We start from the raw sequence: 16,507 nt of genomic DNA, 5'->3' as shown, positions 1-16,507 counted from the left end.
TTTAACTATTTCAAAACCACTCTTAGTCTCTAAGATATAAGATTTCAACGTAAATATATTTTATTCAATTTTTTAATAAAAATAATAAATTTCTAAAGTTTAATATATAACAATAAAAAAAAAATAGGCAAGTTAAAAAAAATCAACTTACCATTTTTTATTATTATTTTTTTTTTTGTAAAAAGTCAAATAGACTTTAGAGGTTAAGAGGGTTGAGAATTTTTTGAAATTATGAAGACCATAAAGTTTTTTAGTCCAACTCAAAATCCCTTTTTAATAATGTTTGAAAATGGGAAATTGTTCAATAATTAAAAAAAAAAAACAAACAATTTTTAATTTTATACAACTAATATGATTTTACATTTCAAATCAAATCAATAAGAAAACCTAATATTTTCATGAATATATTCTTTAATTTTATAAATAATTTCATATCAAATAATTGAAATGAAATAAAAATAATTTGGATTTTTCCATGTGTTTTCTTTTTCATTATTACCTATCCACAAATAAAATATTTCATTTTTCTTTATAATAAAGAATGGCCAATTACAAATGTTCCTCCAAGTTGCTAAAAAGTAAAAAAGCATTGTCTTGCTATCCAATGTTAAATTGGTTTTTTTTTTTTTTTTTTTTTTCATTTTCAAAATAAAAGATCTTTCAAAAGAAATATGAGAACTTAAGATTTTAGACAAAAGGTATATAAGAATTGAATTCCACTTCTAAAGAAAAGAAGCAAACATAAATATTCCCTCCAAATTGTTTAGTTCTTTTAATTCTAAATTAACGAATTAGGATAAAAGTATAAATCTAAAGTAAAGATGCAAGTTCATTTTAATCCTTTTCATATCATTTTTTTCAACAAAAAAAAAAAAAAAAAAAAAAAAAAACTATCCATTGGATGATGAAAGTCCCACATCCGCTAATTCAATAATAATCATGAATTTATAATCAAAGAATGCTCTCTCTATTGGTATGAGGCCTTTTAGGGAAGCCTAAAGAAAAGACATGAGAGCCTATGCTCAAAGTGGACACTATCATACTATTGTGATGGACAATATAATACCATTGGAGAGAGTCGTTCATCTAACACTATTTAAATCTATTTTTTAATATTAGAGCATAAAAAAAAAATATTACGAAATTTCACTCAGATCATGCATACACAAAAGAAAGGAAATACAAGTCAAGAAAAGAAATAACCACATTATACTTAGCATGCAATATATGCTAATATTTCTATTTAAAATTTTCATAGTTCATACTTTAAATTAGTACATCAAACGAATTGAAGCGGTTGAGTTTTAGTAACTTCTTTATCCATTAAAGTTAAGTGGAAAGAATCGGATTAGCGATTCTTGGGTGGAACTAGACGTGCACTCCAATTCTATAGTCAAATCCTAATGTCGGTGGAAAGTGACAAGTTTAGGTTAGGGAATAAATTTGAAACCTCAATCTAGGGCGTGGTTACCGGCCTTGGCTGTGACATTTGGCACTTGGAACCAATTTCTTACGCTTTTTACGGAGCCTAAAAACCCCTTAATTTCTTAGGTAAGCTTTCACCCCTTCATTCTAAAAAATAAATTTTATAGTTTTTTTTTTTTTTTTTTTTTTTTGATAATTTTTAATGAGATGAATTTTGGAAGAGATAAACTTGGGACTTTAACACTCCAAAACAGGCTTAACTATTTAAAGAAGGTTTAATATGTAATAAAATTTCAATTTAAGTAAGACAAAAATATTAAAGGGTCTAAATATAAAAATAAAAAAAAATTTAAAAAATTATATTTTGTGTCTAATACATCAATAACATATTTGAAAATTACAAAATTTAACTAAGGTATCAGACATGAAAGTGAATTTTAATCAAATAGATTCTAAACTTAGATTCATAAAATCTTAAATAATTAAATCAATAACTTAATAGATAAAACTAAAAACAAATAAATAATGGATACAAAATAGTTCTTAACAAAATAATAATAATAATAATAAATAAAAACTTTTATTTATTAAGAGAATTAACAAATAACTTTTATTTCTTAATATAATTAGTATTTTTTTTTTTTTAACAACTCTTTTAGAGCAAAATATGAAGTAGAAATTTGGACGGTCTGTGTTAGACTAATTATTTAATCAAATTTTAGGTAAATTAAGTAATTAGAAATTAATTAGTTTTTTTTTTTTTTTTTTTTTTTTGTAAGTGTTTTAGGTTAAAACTTTTGTCTTTAATTATTTATATAATATAATGTTCTTTAAAACGAATATCTGAAAGAGTTTTACCTCTAGCAGGAAAAATCAATGGAAGATTGTATAGATTACAGGTAAAAAAAAAAAAAAAAAAAAAACAAATCAATAAACATAAAGTGGTTATTAAAGATGTAAAGATGTAAAGATGTAAAGATTAAAATTCAATCAATCCAATCAATGCTAATCAAATGAATTAATTCAATCAATAAACAGAATTAAAACTATATTGAAGATTTAAATTCTCAAAGGAATATGTTGAAAGATTGGTATAAAAAAAAAAAAAATATATATATATATATATATATATATATATATATCTTGATTTGATTAATTGACTATTTAAAAAAGGCGACCATATGTTTTCCGTTTTAAGATTTGGGCCACATTCCTATTGGGCTTACAAGAGGCCCAAAACCAACTGTTTTCTACTTCTCTTCCCCGAATACAAATTTAATTATTGGGCTTAAAAGTAACTTAATATCTATCCCTCGCTTTTTGTTCATGTGTTGATGAGAAATTAGATCTTTGAAAAAACTTCTTCACTCTTTGTTCTAAAAGATTTGAAATAAATAATTAGTTAAATTTGTAGTGTTTCTATCTTTTTAGTTATGTGCTAAGGCTCTAATCGACCATTTCTTAAAATTCACATCCTAGATAATTTCACTTAATTTGCAGTGAAAACAATTTGAAGTAAATTCAAATGTTCGTAAATGTTCTTGGCAAGAGCGGCAGTTTACTTTGGAAGAAAAGGAAACGCGCGTAATTTTCCCGCACATAAACTTCTACCTATTTTGATATTTAGTCCGCTTTAGGCACTGAACTGACTCCACCATTCATTCACTTCCACAACAACCAGACAATCATGATGTAGGAACTAGTAATGCAAATGGCGAACAAGAAACTCGTACCTTATCTTCCAGAATCGCTTTCGAACCTGGCGATTGCACGCCAGAGATGCCGCATTCCTCCGATTCCGATCAACCTCCTCCGAATCGATCCACGCGCTAATCGTCTGAGATTTTAAATGAAAAATTAAACAAACAAACAAAAACAGTAATGAAATAGAACTAAAGAGCGAAACAGAGAAGAAATGAGATCGATGACGAACATTTTCTAATGTGAATGCAGATGGAAGGCTAAGCGTCTTGTTCTTCCTCTTCTCGGAGCATCATGTGCCTTCCTCCAGTTCGTTTTTGTTCATCACTGGATTACAAAAACTCGATAAAAACGAATCGTATTCGTTTTGCTAGAGAGCGAAACGGATTCTATTCTTCATGATTGTGAGGGAGTCGAAAGTGAAATTTTCGCGAGCGAAATTTTCGAGAGCGTCTGAAACGGTTTAAATAGCAATGACGAGATCATTGGTGTACAGACTGGAGTTTTGGATGTGCAATTCCGCGTGACAGCGAGAGCGCCAATCGCTGCGCAGCTTGAGGAAGCGACGTCGTTTCAAGGGATATGCAACTTCATAGAATCAGTATTGATGATCGGTAGATTTAAAAATCGTTTTTAAAAAAAAAATTACAAAAAGAAAAAGCGCCGTCGTTTTGATTTCAGCTTTTTGCTTGGACCGGTTCGGTCGGTGGCCACTATATGGTATTGGGCTCGATAAGTATGGCTTGTTCATTAATTGGGCTGGGCCTGGGCTCGAAAGTTCTGGAGTATTCATGTTTTGTTCCTCTCTCCAACCAATGTCGAATCTCTCAATCCAGCTAACACACCGGCCGACATCTTGCTCTGACATTGTCTGCTTTGACTCGTTACATATCGTCGTCAACTTCATGGTTTTAAAACATGTTAGGGGAGAGGTTTCCACACCCTTATAATAAATGTTTCGTTTCTCTCACCAACCAATGTCGAATCTCTCAATCCAGCTAGCACACAACCCGACGTCTTGCTCTGACATTGTCCACTTTGGCTTGTTACGTATGTCGTCAACTTCACGGTTTTAAAATGCATATGTTAGGGGAGAGGTTTCCACGTCTTTCAAAAAATGTTGTGGACCCCTCTCCCGTTGATGTGAGATCTGTAAGATTATTTAATTAAAATATAATAATATTTTTTTTAAAAAAAATTGAAAAGGAAAGGGATGGCAACAGGATTTGAATAGGCAGAATGAAAACCGACACATCGGCGAAAAGGAAAAGTGAATAAATGGGAGAGTTTGGTTGTTTTTGTAGGTGTCGTTTAGGCGATTTGAAAAATAGAAAGGAGCAATAAACTGAGCGTTGACGATTGGTGGCGGCAGTGAACGTGCAAAAAAATTGCAGCTCTCCTTTTCTGTTCTTCAATGGTCCGTTTCTTTGCTTTTGGAACCTTCCAACTCTAAAAAGATGCCTTTTTTTTTTACCTTTCAAATGCAAAACCATTTTGCTTTTGCTTTGAGATTTCAAATCTTTGTCTTCTCGTTTCCCAATTCCAATGGGTTTTCTTTCATTCAAAAGCTTCAAATCTTGCAGGTTTTTATTGCTTCACTGTGTTTGAGTTACAGTCATTGGTTAAAAGGTAAAAGGGCCATTTCATAACTTTTTAAAAATTATATCACAATATGACCAAAAAAAAAAAAAAAAAATTAATAATAATAATTTAATTTGTTAAAAAAATTAAAATGTGAGATCGGAAACCTCTCCGTAGAGGATGTATCTGAAAATCGAAGGAGAACCGTACATGAAATAGCTAATGTAATGCCCCAGATCCACCGCTAGCAGATATTGTTCTCTTTAGGCTTCCCCTTTCGGGCTTTCCCTCAAGGCTTTAAAACGCGTCTCCTAGGGGAAGGTTTCCACGCCTTTATAAATGGTGGTAGTTCTTCTCCCAAACCAATGTGGGACATGACAGCTAAAACATTTCTGGTATATGTTAAAAAAAAAAAAAAACTTTATTTTTTAAAAAAATTAAAATGTGAGATATTGTATAGGTTGAAAAGAATAATAAAACATTTCTTGTAAGGGTGTGAAAATCTCTCCCTAAAAAACGTGTTTTATAATCGTGAGGCTAACGATGATACGTAACGAGCCAAAGCAGAAAATATCTGCTAGCGATGGGCTTTGAGTACATAAAAAATCAAATAATTGTCAAAAGAGATGCAATACCGAAGTAAAAGAGCCGTACATGAATGAACTGACCACATTGAAGCTAGAGCAATCATGAGAATAAGATGATTAAGAAAAAGTTAAAAGAAGTTATAGTTATTATCTATACCAACAAACTGCCCATTCTTTCTGGGTGGCTGGATCATAGAAACTCTAAAATTAAACGTGATGTAAAATATAATTATTAAAATTAAAGGATTCATTTTTTTTTTTTTAAATCTTAAAATTTATTATTATTATTTTTTGCAAAAAAAAAAAAACACTAAAAGTCAATAGATCATCCACTTTACACATACTAACAAAAAAAAATTAAAACCTAGTTTCCTCATTTGTCATAAGTTTTGAATAATACACATCAAGTCCAATCAATTTTTTTGTTCTAAAAAAAGACCCAATTGAATGTGGAAAATCTCACTTTTGGCCAAAACTTTAATCAAATTTTAAATTCAAACCCTTTTGTTCTGTAAGGTCCAAGTTTCAAATATTTTAATTTAATTCATATTGCATTAAAATAAAAATATATTTAATTTTTATGAATTTTGTAATTATTTAATTAAGCTCCTAATATTAGTGAGTTGTTTTAACTTATTTACAGTCTTTTCTAACAACCCCTTGCTCCCCGTTTAAAAATTTAATATTTATTGCTTGGCTCCTTTGGAATTTAAATTTCAAACCCAATGTCTAATAAAGAGGGCACTTAAGTTAATTAATGAATAGGTCCACTACCAAAACATTGTACTTTTTTGGTATTTATTTTGGGAATTATGTCCCATATCATTCCTAAATATGTGAGCTTTAGATTCATCCAATCAATACTATTTTGTTCGATATTTTGTTCTGAGATTCCACGTCGGTTGGAGAGGGAAACGAAACATTCTTTATAAGGATATGAAAATTTTTCCTTAGTAGACGTGTTTTAAAACTGTGAGACTGACAGCGATACGTAACGTGCCAAAGTGGGCAATATCTGTGAAATATTACAAATGGTATCAGAGTCAATCATTGGTTGAAGAAGGGTCAGACCCTCTCCATCGCCAACGCGTTTTAAAACTGTGAGTCTGATGGTGATACGTAATGGGTTAAAACAAACAATATATGTTAGTGATGAGCTTGGACTGTTACAGATGAGCTCGATATTTATCTGAATCTTTTACAATATGATCATGTTACCTTCTGTCTTAAAGTGCTCATAAAAGTGAAAGCTATTCCCACGTACCAACACGGACCTTTTTAACACATTTTATCTTCATTCACACGTTTCTGTTAAGAATGAGAAATATAATTGGGATCGAAGGTGTGTATTCTCATTGATAACCTTTAAATAGAATACAAGCTACTAACTAATATCTACAAATAAGGAAAATATAAACTAATTAAATATTAGACGTGTTTTAAAATCATGAGGCTGACAGCGACACGTAACGTGCCAAAACGGGCAATATCTGCTAGCGATGAGGTTAACTATTACAAATGGTATCATAGTCAATAATTGGTTGAAGAAAGGCCAGACCCTCTCCATCGCAAACGCGTTTTAAAACCGTGAACCTGATGGTGATACGTAATGGGCCAAAACAAACGATATATGCTAGTGATGAATTTGGGTTGTTACAAATGAGCTCGATATTTATCTGAATCTTTTACAATATGATCATGTTACCTACTGTCTTAAAGTGCTCATAAATATGAAAGCTATTCCCACGTACCAAGACAGGCCTTTTTAACACATTTTATATTCATTCACAAGTTTCTGTTAAGAATAAGAAATAGAATTGGGATGGAAGGTGTATATTTTCATTGATATTTATAACCTTTAAACAGGATACAAGCTACCAACTAATATCTACCATAAGGAAAATATAAACTAATTAAATATTGAGAATAAAATAAAATATACTGTAAATCAAATCATAAAAGGAAGAGTATTTAAGATATATTCCATAACTAATATATTCTCCAAATATTATATTCAACTATTTCTTATAAAAATGGTCAGGAGGTTACCTAACACAGATTGCTCTAAGTAAAATACGCTTCATTTTGGAGTTTCTACGATTGAGTTATCAGAAAGGAAGTACGTCGTATTGGTAAGAATAATAATTATTGATTATTTTAAGTATTTTTTAAATATTTTATCTTCACGATCACTCTCATTCAAATATCGTATTTTCAATTTAAATGTAAAATTAATAAATTAAAAATTGAAATTATAAATCCACCACCTTTTAAGAAACACAAGGGTTAAAGTTGAGGCATGAAATAAGGAGCACTAAGAGAACAAAAATGTGGAAATAAAATATTAATTAAATTTTTAAAAACTATATAATAAAATAAATATTTTAGTAACTATTTAACTAATAGTCACCTTATCTTATTATAAAATAGGGAGGAAAAGCAGATGAAAAGATAGAAGATTCTTTATATTTAATGCCTAGACCCTATGGTACCTGGCTACCAAAAAATAGGCCTAGGAAAGCAAGAATAATTTTCCATAATTTCATATAATATAATTATAAATTTCAAATTTCAAACCTTCTTTTTTTGCTACTTTTAAACACATTATAATACAATTATAAATTCGAAATATATATATATATATATATATATATATATATATTTGAAAATTCAATTACCAAAATAATATTGTTTTGTCACTTTGAAATTAAGTCAATAATTTGTTTAAATTGGAAATAAATGATTGATTTATATTGCCGCCATTTTCGTGAAATAAATTAAATTTTGAATGTATTATTTGACAATAATTTTGCTTTTTTTTTTTTCAAATTCAAAATTTTCTATAATTATAAATAAATAAAAGTTCAAACTGAAATAAATTGTAATATTATAATAATTTTATTTATTTTAAAAATAAGGTGTCGTAAAATTAAACTTAGAATAATGGCTCAAATATGAATTCAATGAAATTTTATTATATTTAGAAGTATGGTTTGCTTTTTTATTTGTTTCATGCAATCTTTCCTTCTTTTCAATATAATTTTTTATATTAGTTTTTATATTTTTTATATTTTTTATATTTTTTATATTTTTTATATTAGTTTTTATATTTTTTATATTTTTTATATTTTTTATATTTTTTATATTTTTTATTTTTTATATTAGTTGCTTTCCCTCAAATTTGCAAATTAAATATTAGTTTCGAATAAATTGTTAATTGATAGTTTCCATCTTTTCAATATAATTTTTTTATAAAATATATATATAACCCTCATGTGTATAATAATATTATATAAATAATAATATAATATTATATTTTACTAATGTAATTTTTAAAATTTAAGTCTAAATTTTATATTAATAGACAAAGCAGACTGAGATAGACGAAAACTAAAAAATATAATCTCGATGGACCGCTCAATTTAACCAATGGGAGAAATTCCTTGTAACAGCTCAAGCTCGCTGCTAACAGATATTATCTGTTTTGACCTGTTACATATCGTCGTCAGCTCCACGGTTTTAAAATAGGGAGAGGTTTCCACAGACTCAGTATCTGACTCTGATACCATTTGTAACAATTCTTGTTCTCCTGACATGAGATCTTACAAACCACACTCTTATGAGCCGAACGCCCTTGCTGACTCTGATACCATTTGTAACAGCCTTCGTTCCCCTCGACATGGGATCTCACAATCCACCCCTTGGGGGCTTAGCATCCTCGCTGGCATCCCCTGACATGAGATCTTACAAAGCACACCCTTGTGGGTCGAGCGCCTTCACTGACTCCAATACCATTTGTAACAGCCTTCGTTCCCCTCGACGTGGGATCTCACAATCCACCCCTTGGGGGTTTAGCATCCCCTGACATGAGATCTTACAAACCACCCCCTTGTGGGTCGAGCGCCCTCGCTGACTCTGATACCATATGTAACAACCTTCGTTCCCCTCGACGTGGGATCTCACAATCCACCATTTGGGAGCTCAGCATCTTCGCCAACATCCCCTGACATGAGATCTTACAAACCACCCCCTTGTGGGTCGAGCACCCTCGCTGACTCTGATACCATTTGTAACAGCCTTCGTTCCCCTCAACGTGGGATCTCACAATCCACCTCTTGGGAGCTCAACGTCCTCGCTGGCATCCCTTGACATGAGATCTTACAAACCACCCACTTGTGGGTCAAGCACCCTCACTGACCCCTTGGAGGCTCAGCGTCCTCGCCAGCATACCATTTGTAACAACTCAAAACCCACCACTAGCAAATATTATCCACTTTGACCCGTTACATATCGCCGTCAGCCCCACAGTATTTAAAACGCATCTACTAGGGAGATATTTTCACGCTCTCATAAGAAATGTTTCGTTTCTCGATGACTATCGGAATTAAATGGACATATATATATATATATATAATTTTCTTTTTAAAGCTAAAGCCTCTCAAAACTCTCTGGCCTTCTTCTTCTTGTTCTTCTTCTTCAAAAGCTAAAAGCTCAATCTCCCTCTCATTTTGTCCTACAAAATTCAAAAGCTAAAACCTTTATCTGTCTCCAATGGAAAGAAGATTGAAACTCCGATTCTCACGCATATTCCAATCCTCCTTCTTCTCATGCCGCTCCAAAAAAAACTCCGACATCATCATCACAAACCAACCCATTCCCATTTCCGCCCCTCTTCAAAACCTCCCTTTACTCCCTTCAAAACCCACCAATATTTCATCAAAACCCCCTCTATTTCCCCCTAATTCCTTTCTCGCCCCTCCCGCCTCTCCCATTTCACCCCCTCTTTCCCACCTCAAAGACTGTTTATCTCGCCACAAACCCAAACCCAAACCCAAACCCAAACCCAAACCCAAGAATTCCACAAAAACCAATAGAAAAAAATACCCCACCAGACCCACAACGGCGCCCACCACGGAGGACTTCGGCGGCGCTTGGTGGTACGGTGGCGACGACGAAACAGAGGATGAAACAGAGACTCTATTTTCTTCCCGGAGTTTAACGTCCAATTCCTCCGTGTCACGACTCCGCCGCCGCCGGCATAGTCGCCGGAAATCAGAGAAGAAAGTGAAAGATGGGTTTTTTGCGGTGGTGCAAAACTCCTCCGATCCATACAAGGATTTCAAGGCGTCAATGGCGGAGATGGTGGTTGAGAGAGAGATTTTTGGTGGGAAAGAATTGGAAGAGCTTTTACTGTGCTTTATTTCGCTTAATTCTCGGCATTATCATAGAATTATTTTTGAAGTTTATTGGGAGATTAAAGAAGCTCTTTTTTTCTCGGATTTAGGATTTAAAAATTAGTTCATCTTTCTCTATCGTTGAATGTATTAAAGAAAATATTGTATTTTCCAATATATATCCAACGATTATTAGAGACTAATTTATTTTAAATTCCTCCAATTCAATATTAAATATTTATCTATTTATTTATTATAAATTTTTATAAACCTAAGATCTATGCCTTCCTTTTGGCCATGCTTTTTCAAAGCATTGTATTATTCTTTTTAGGTTGATGTTTGGATAAAAGTTGGATCTTTTATGCACCTTTTTTGACTTAGTTTCAACCCTTTCAAGTTTTTTTTTTAAGAATAACTACTCTAAGCTCTCATGGGGTTGCTCTAAGCTTCTCCAAAAGGTCTCATACCAATGGTATTAGAGTCATGTTTTAAACTTAGTTTGTGCCAATAGATTGCTAAATTCTCAAATGTCGAACAAATGACTCCAAAAGAAAAGGAGTCGAGCCTCGATTAAGGGGAGTCGTACTTTGTTTGAGGGGAGGTGTTGGAGGATGAAAATCCCACATCGGCTAATTTAGGGAATGATTATGGGTTTATAATCAAAGAATACTCTCCCATTGGTGTAAGGACTTTTGGAGAAGTCCAAAGCAAAGTCATGAGAGTTTATGCTCAAAGTGGACAATATTATATCATCGTAGAGAGTCGTGTTCGTTTAACATGGTATTAGAGTCATGCCTTAAACTTAGTCTGTGCCAATAGATTGGTAAATCCTTAAATGTCGAACAAAGGATTCCAAAAGAAAAGATTAAGGGGAGGTCTATGCTCAAAGTGGACAATATTGGACAATATTATATTATTGTGGAGAGTCGTGTTCGTCTAATTGTTAACCTAATTCAGCTAAACTGATTAAACGAATAAAAGTAAATTTGAAAGAGGATAGGAAATAGGGGTAAGAATAAGATATGAGTATATGAGGAAATAGGCAAAAGAGGGCCAAAAAGGGTTTGTTTCATAGTTGAGAAAGAGGTTGATATGTCTTGACAAAAGGATTGATAAGTCAGTCTCAATGGAGGAAGAGAAATTCAAAATGGGCACAGTGGAATGTTACCTTATTGCTATCTCTGCATATGAAACAACGTGAAATCCAAAGTCCTTTCCTTTGTTCCCATAGAAAAACAGAAATTTTTTTAGCAAAAAAAAAAAAAAAAAATCAAAAAATCAAAAAATCAAAATGCCAAGTTTTTTTTTTTTTTTTTTTTTTTTTTTTTTTTTTTTTTTTTTTTTTTTTTTTTTAGTATGATATTAGATCGAAATCTCATACATATATATGCACATAAAAGTCTCGAGATATTAAAATAATTTATTTTATTTTTCAATAAAAATTAACGGTATGAAAGTAACATATGTCTAGAGGTTGTAAGTACATGAAAGTGATGTACGTAGAGCCGAAGTGTATGTATACAATAGTGATACATACCTAAAGAAGCTTAGGATGCATGAAAGTGATGTGTGTTTAAAGAGTTTGGTGGACATGAAAATGATCTCCATGAAACCATGTGTATGTAAGCTGGTAGGCACGTGACATCTGTGTAGAGATCCATATGAATGAGAGCGGTATTGAGGAGAAAATAGCTAAGAAAGACTTCAAATAATTGAAAGTCACTCAACCGCTAGCACATATTGTCCTCTTTGAGGTTTCCCTTACGGGATTCTCACAATATTTTTAAAACATGTCGGTTACCGAGAGGTTTCTCCCCTATCTAACCAATCTAGGATCTCACAATCCACCCATTTTCCCCCTTTTTAGGAATTAATGTGGGATCTCACATATACTAACAAGGTGCATGTAACAGCCCAAGTCCACCAGAAATCTAACTGCGTGCTTGTTGAAGAATGAGCCGGCAACTCATAGGCAGTGGCTTGGTTAAGGGAACCCACCAGAGCCGTAGCGAAAGGGAGTCTTCATGGGGCAATTGCCACTGCTTATGGACCCGAATCGACTGATGTTGAAGAATCAGCGGATGAGTTGTGGTTAGGGGTGAAATGCCACTCGAACCCAGAGCTAGCTGGTTCTCCTGAAATGCGTTGAGGCGCAACAGTTGACTGGACATCTAGGGTAAAGCACTGTTTCGGTGCGCGCGAGAGGGGTACCAAAGCGAGGTAATACAATGATTTCTAAATTTAAAATCGCTACCGTTTTGCATTTAAGTATCTTGTATGATATTGTTGCCCTAGCCATCACATTTTCATTAGTGACCTTTTCAGGAATTAACGTGGGATCTCACATATACTAACAAGGTGCATGTAACAGTCCAAGTCCATGGTCCGTTTTTGCCCATTGCACTTTTATTTTCGATAGCTCAATCATAGAATCTCTAAAATTTTAAAGTTTATTGATGGGGATGTTAAGGGGTAGGAGAGAGAAAATGTACAAATTGGGGAGAGAGAAAGTAGACAGAGAATGTGTGTTGTGAGTTTTATGGCAGTCGCTTTTGCTGAACTGTTGTCTGAAACACTTGCCTTCATTGGGCTTTGGCTTCTTTTAATACTCGAATTTTTTGGATTTTCGAGCCCAACTTTTTTATTTTCTGCTTTATGTCTCTTTCGATAAGACAACCAGCCCAAAAACTTCATTTAATTCAGCTTTTAATTCTTCACAAACAAAACGAGAACATGGGCCTGGCCTTTTTTCCAGTTAATGGGTCGGCCCATATTCATCGTTTTCGATCCTGACAAATTCTATTTACTCTGTCACACGTGTCGGATTCCCATTTGTTGGATTGGAAAATTATCCAGTGGAACTGTCACTGTCCGTTCGATAGGGGCTGCCTGACGCTCGCCAAGAAAAGTTCGCTTTCTGCTTCAAAATTTATTTTCGGTATACACCACACGTCACAAAATTCATTTTTATTTCTATATATATATATATATATAATATAATAAGTTATGGAATAATTGGTCAATGGTTATTCTATCAATATAATATTAATTATAATTCTACATATAAATAATTTATCGTTAAAATAATTTTGAGTGCTTTTTTATTTTATAATTTAACCCATTTTGAGTCGCGGTTATAAAATTAGGTCTAGCGGTCACAATCGCACTTTGATGGTAGAGTACTTTTCATTCTCGCGTCGCCTATGGTCTGCTCGAGCCTCTAACCCTAGTTCGAAAGAGAATTTTTGAAAGCAAGATTTGAGAAATTGAAATCTGAGCACCGATTTGAAGGTTTTAGAAAACAGAGGTAGAGAGATTTTGAAAGAAAATTGAAATCGGGAGCAGAGAGATATCGAAAGAGTTTTTAAAAGCAAGATTTGAGAAATTGAAAGAAATTGGTGTTTGGGAATGTAAGCAAAAAAGCAACAACAACGGCTTACGGTAGGGTAGATTAGAAAAAAGGATTGACACCTACATTTCCCCGTATCCCCTGTGATATGATTAGGTTACCTACTCAATACATTTATGTTGTGTCGCATGGAAAAGCCTCTTTTACTCGAAATAAAATGTTTGAAACATTTAATCATGAAGTTTCTATGATTGAGTCACTGCAAATGATGAATTAAATAAAATATAATATTTTAAAAAAATATATTTATTAATAATTTTGAGGGCCAAGCCCCGGAACAATTTGCCCACAAAATTAAATAAAATCAAACGATTCCGTCCTCTCAATTATTACAACAACAATCCTTTTCATTCGTAACAGAAGGTAGTTTAGGATAACAAAACCCAGCACCTTTATTTGCACGAACGCAATCATCATAACACGAATCGTCGTCAAAAGCATCAACACACGGACGAATACATTCCATGAACATGTCGCCTTTGGCTGCAAGCAATCGAAGGATTAAATATTATTTTAGCAAAAGAAAACAAAAAAATAATATAGAATTTAAAAGATGGCAAGATAAAAACACTTACCCGATGAAGCAAAATAGAACATCATCATGACAATAGCGAAAACGGTGAAAAGCTTTCGGGATGCCATGACTCTTAGCTTTGAAAGCTTGTGCTTCTGTGAGATTGTTAATTGAGAAGACGGTGTGTGTTACAAATTGGAAGGTGAGGTTATTTATAATGTATTTTTGTGTACCTATTTAAAGCATTTTCTAAAATTAAAAACGCCACCGTTGTTAAACAAACTAAAAATATACTAAAAAAAAACATTACTATTTTTAGTATCACGTGATATATGAAATTTTTTATGACAACAAATAAAACAAAATTTAGCCCAAAAAAATATTAAAAATTGTTGAAGATTATTAGGAGTGAGTCCGACCGTTAATTTAGCCGGAGATCATGAGTTTATAGGTGGGGAATATCTCTCTTGGTATGATACATTTTGGAGAAGCCCAAAGCAAAGCGCTGAGAGCTTATACTTAAAAGTGGACAATATCAAGGGTCACTTATGAAAGCTCGGGATCGTTTAGCTCGACTCTAATTGCCATATGAAGATATTGACCACCCAACTTGTATGCACTAGTGATCAGTTTTTGAAAATGCTACACCATTCGTAATATTGTTGTGGAGAGTCGTGATTCCTAACAAAAATTGGGTCACTTCTGAAAGCTCGGGGTCGTCTAGCTCGACCCTACATATGAAGATATTGACCACCCAACTTGTATGCACTAGTGATCAGTTTTTGAAAATGCTACACCATTCGTAATATTGTTGTGGAGAGTCGTGATTCCTAACAAAAATTGGGTCACTTCTGAAAGCTCGGGGTCGTCTAGCTCGACCCTAATTTGCCATATAAAGATATTGACCACCCAACCTGTATGCTCTAGTGATCAATTTCAACTTGTATGCACTAGTGATCAGTTTTCGAAAATGCTACACCATTTGCAATAGAAAAAAAAAGGTTATTGCTCTTATGAAACCGGGCAATAAAGTTGAGCCTCATCCATGCGATGACCTTGATAATTTCGTTTGGGTCACTTTTGAAAGCTCGGGATCATCTAATTCGACCCTAATTGCCGTATAAAGATATTGACCACCCAGCCTGTATGCCATAGTGATCAATTTTTGAAAACGCTACACTATTAGTACCAGAAAAAAATAATGTTATTGCTCTTATGAAACCAGGCAATAAAGTTGAGCCTCATCCATGCGATGACCTCGATAATTTCGTGCAGAGACCATCGATCACACAATCTGTAAATGCCTTAAATAATTATTTGCATTAAAATAACCCATTTGTATTTTTTTATCTTTAATTTATGAATTATCAAAATTGGTAAATCTTTAGATATTTATTTTGTATTTAGTAGATTTATAATCTCTTATTTTCTAATAGACTTTATAAATTTGATTTAAAAAAAAATATAATTGGTATTCTTGGATATAATTTAAAATTTATGTTTAATAAAAGTTTAAAATGTAAATTTATAATAATTAATATATATATATAATCTTAAAATTGAGCATATCGACAAAGGCGCGCGGCAAGCGAGAGTTCCGGACGTGTTACAGGGGGAGGGGATTCGATAATGGCTATGGAATTGCAGTTTCCCGCCGCGCCGACGCTCACTGTCAGACCTGAAATTCTCAGAGTTAGGGTTCGAATCAGGCTCGAGACTTAACTATGATCTTCATTTCATGGCAGCCTAGGGAAGAAAACGTATTCGTAATCGTTGCGTTCATGACACAACTGTAAGTTTCTTCTCTTCCTCGATGATCTCATTTTATTCGGCCTATCGTGCATCGCGGAGCGCAATTTGAATGAACTATTGCAAATTTGTTATTCTGCGCGGTATATTTTTCAATTTGATTCTGTCGTATTTAGACGGTGTTGTGGATGCTTCAACATTTAGGCTTCAGATTGTTGGAATTTGAATCATATATATGCCTCGTGGTAGGAGGAAAATTGTGCTTGCTAATTTTCTCAAGACAATCTAGTTTGAAACTTTGGCGTAATCATAGGGCCAAATTTGTATTTGAAGGAACAACCAATATGATTTTCAAAAGAAGATTTGT

At 32.9% G+C, this 16,507-nt stretch overlaps 1 protein-coding gene and 2 long non-coding RNA genes across 3 annotated transcripts; 1 reads left to right on the top strand and 2 right to left on the bottom strand.

Moving 5' to 3' along the window:
• Positions 1–866: 866 nt before the first annotated feature.
• Positions 867–3,802, bottom strand: LOC147792116 (uncharacterized). The gene is made up of 2 exons (XR_015421629.1): positions 3,359–3,802; positions 867–3,262 (listed from the first exon to the last, which is right to left on the bottom strand). It is a non-coding gene; the product is annotated as an uncharacterized LOC147792116 (long non-coding RNA).
• Positions 3,803–9,577: 5,775 nt separating this feature from the next.
• LOC111799109 (uncharacterized) lies at positions 9,578–10,680 on the top strand. The gene has a single exon (XM_023682513.2). It carries the CDS (start codon positions 9,846–9,848, stop codon positions 10,590–10,592), a length of 747 nt encoding a protein of 248 aa, XP_023538281.2. The 5' UTR covers positions 9,578–9,845; the 3' UTR covers positions 10,593–10,680.
• Positions 10,681–14,107: 3,427 nt separating this feature from the next.
• On the bottom strand, positions 14,108–14,583 carry LOC147792115 (uncharacterized). Its single transcript, XR_015421748.1, has 2 exons — positions 14,453–14,583; positions 14,108–14,360 (listed from the first exon to the last, which is right to left on the bottom strand). It is a non-coding gene; the product is annotated as an uncharacterized LOC147792115 (long non-coding RNA).
• Between the last annotated feature and the right edge of the window lie 1,924 nt (positions 14,584–16,507).

Source organism: Cucurbita pepo, chromosome 7 (assembly GCF_057944985.1).
Source record: "Cucurbita pepo subsp. pepo isolate OVF chromosome 7, ASM5794498v1, whole genome shotgun sequence".
Lineage (NCBI taxonomy): Eukaryota > Viridiplantae > Streptophyta > Magnoliopsida > Cucurbitales > Cucurbitaceae > Cucurbita > Cucurbita pepo.
The sequence above is the reverse complement of the archived record's forward strand: the minus strand, read 5'-3'. Positions and strand labels throughout refer to the sequence as shown.

Coding starts and splice junctions, on each gene's coding strand:
- LOC111799109 (XM_023682513.2), top strand. CDS start 9,846: ATGGAAAGAAGATTGAAACTCCGATTCTCACGCATATTCCAATCCTCC.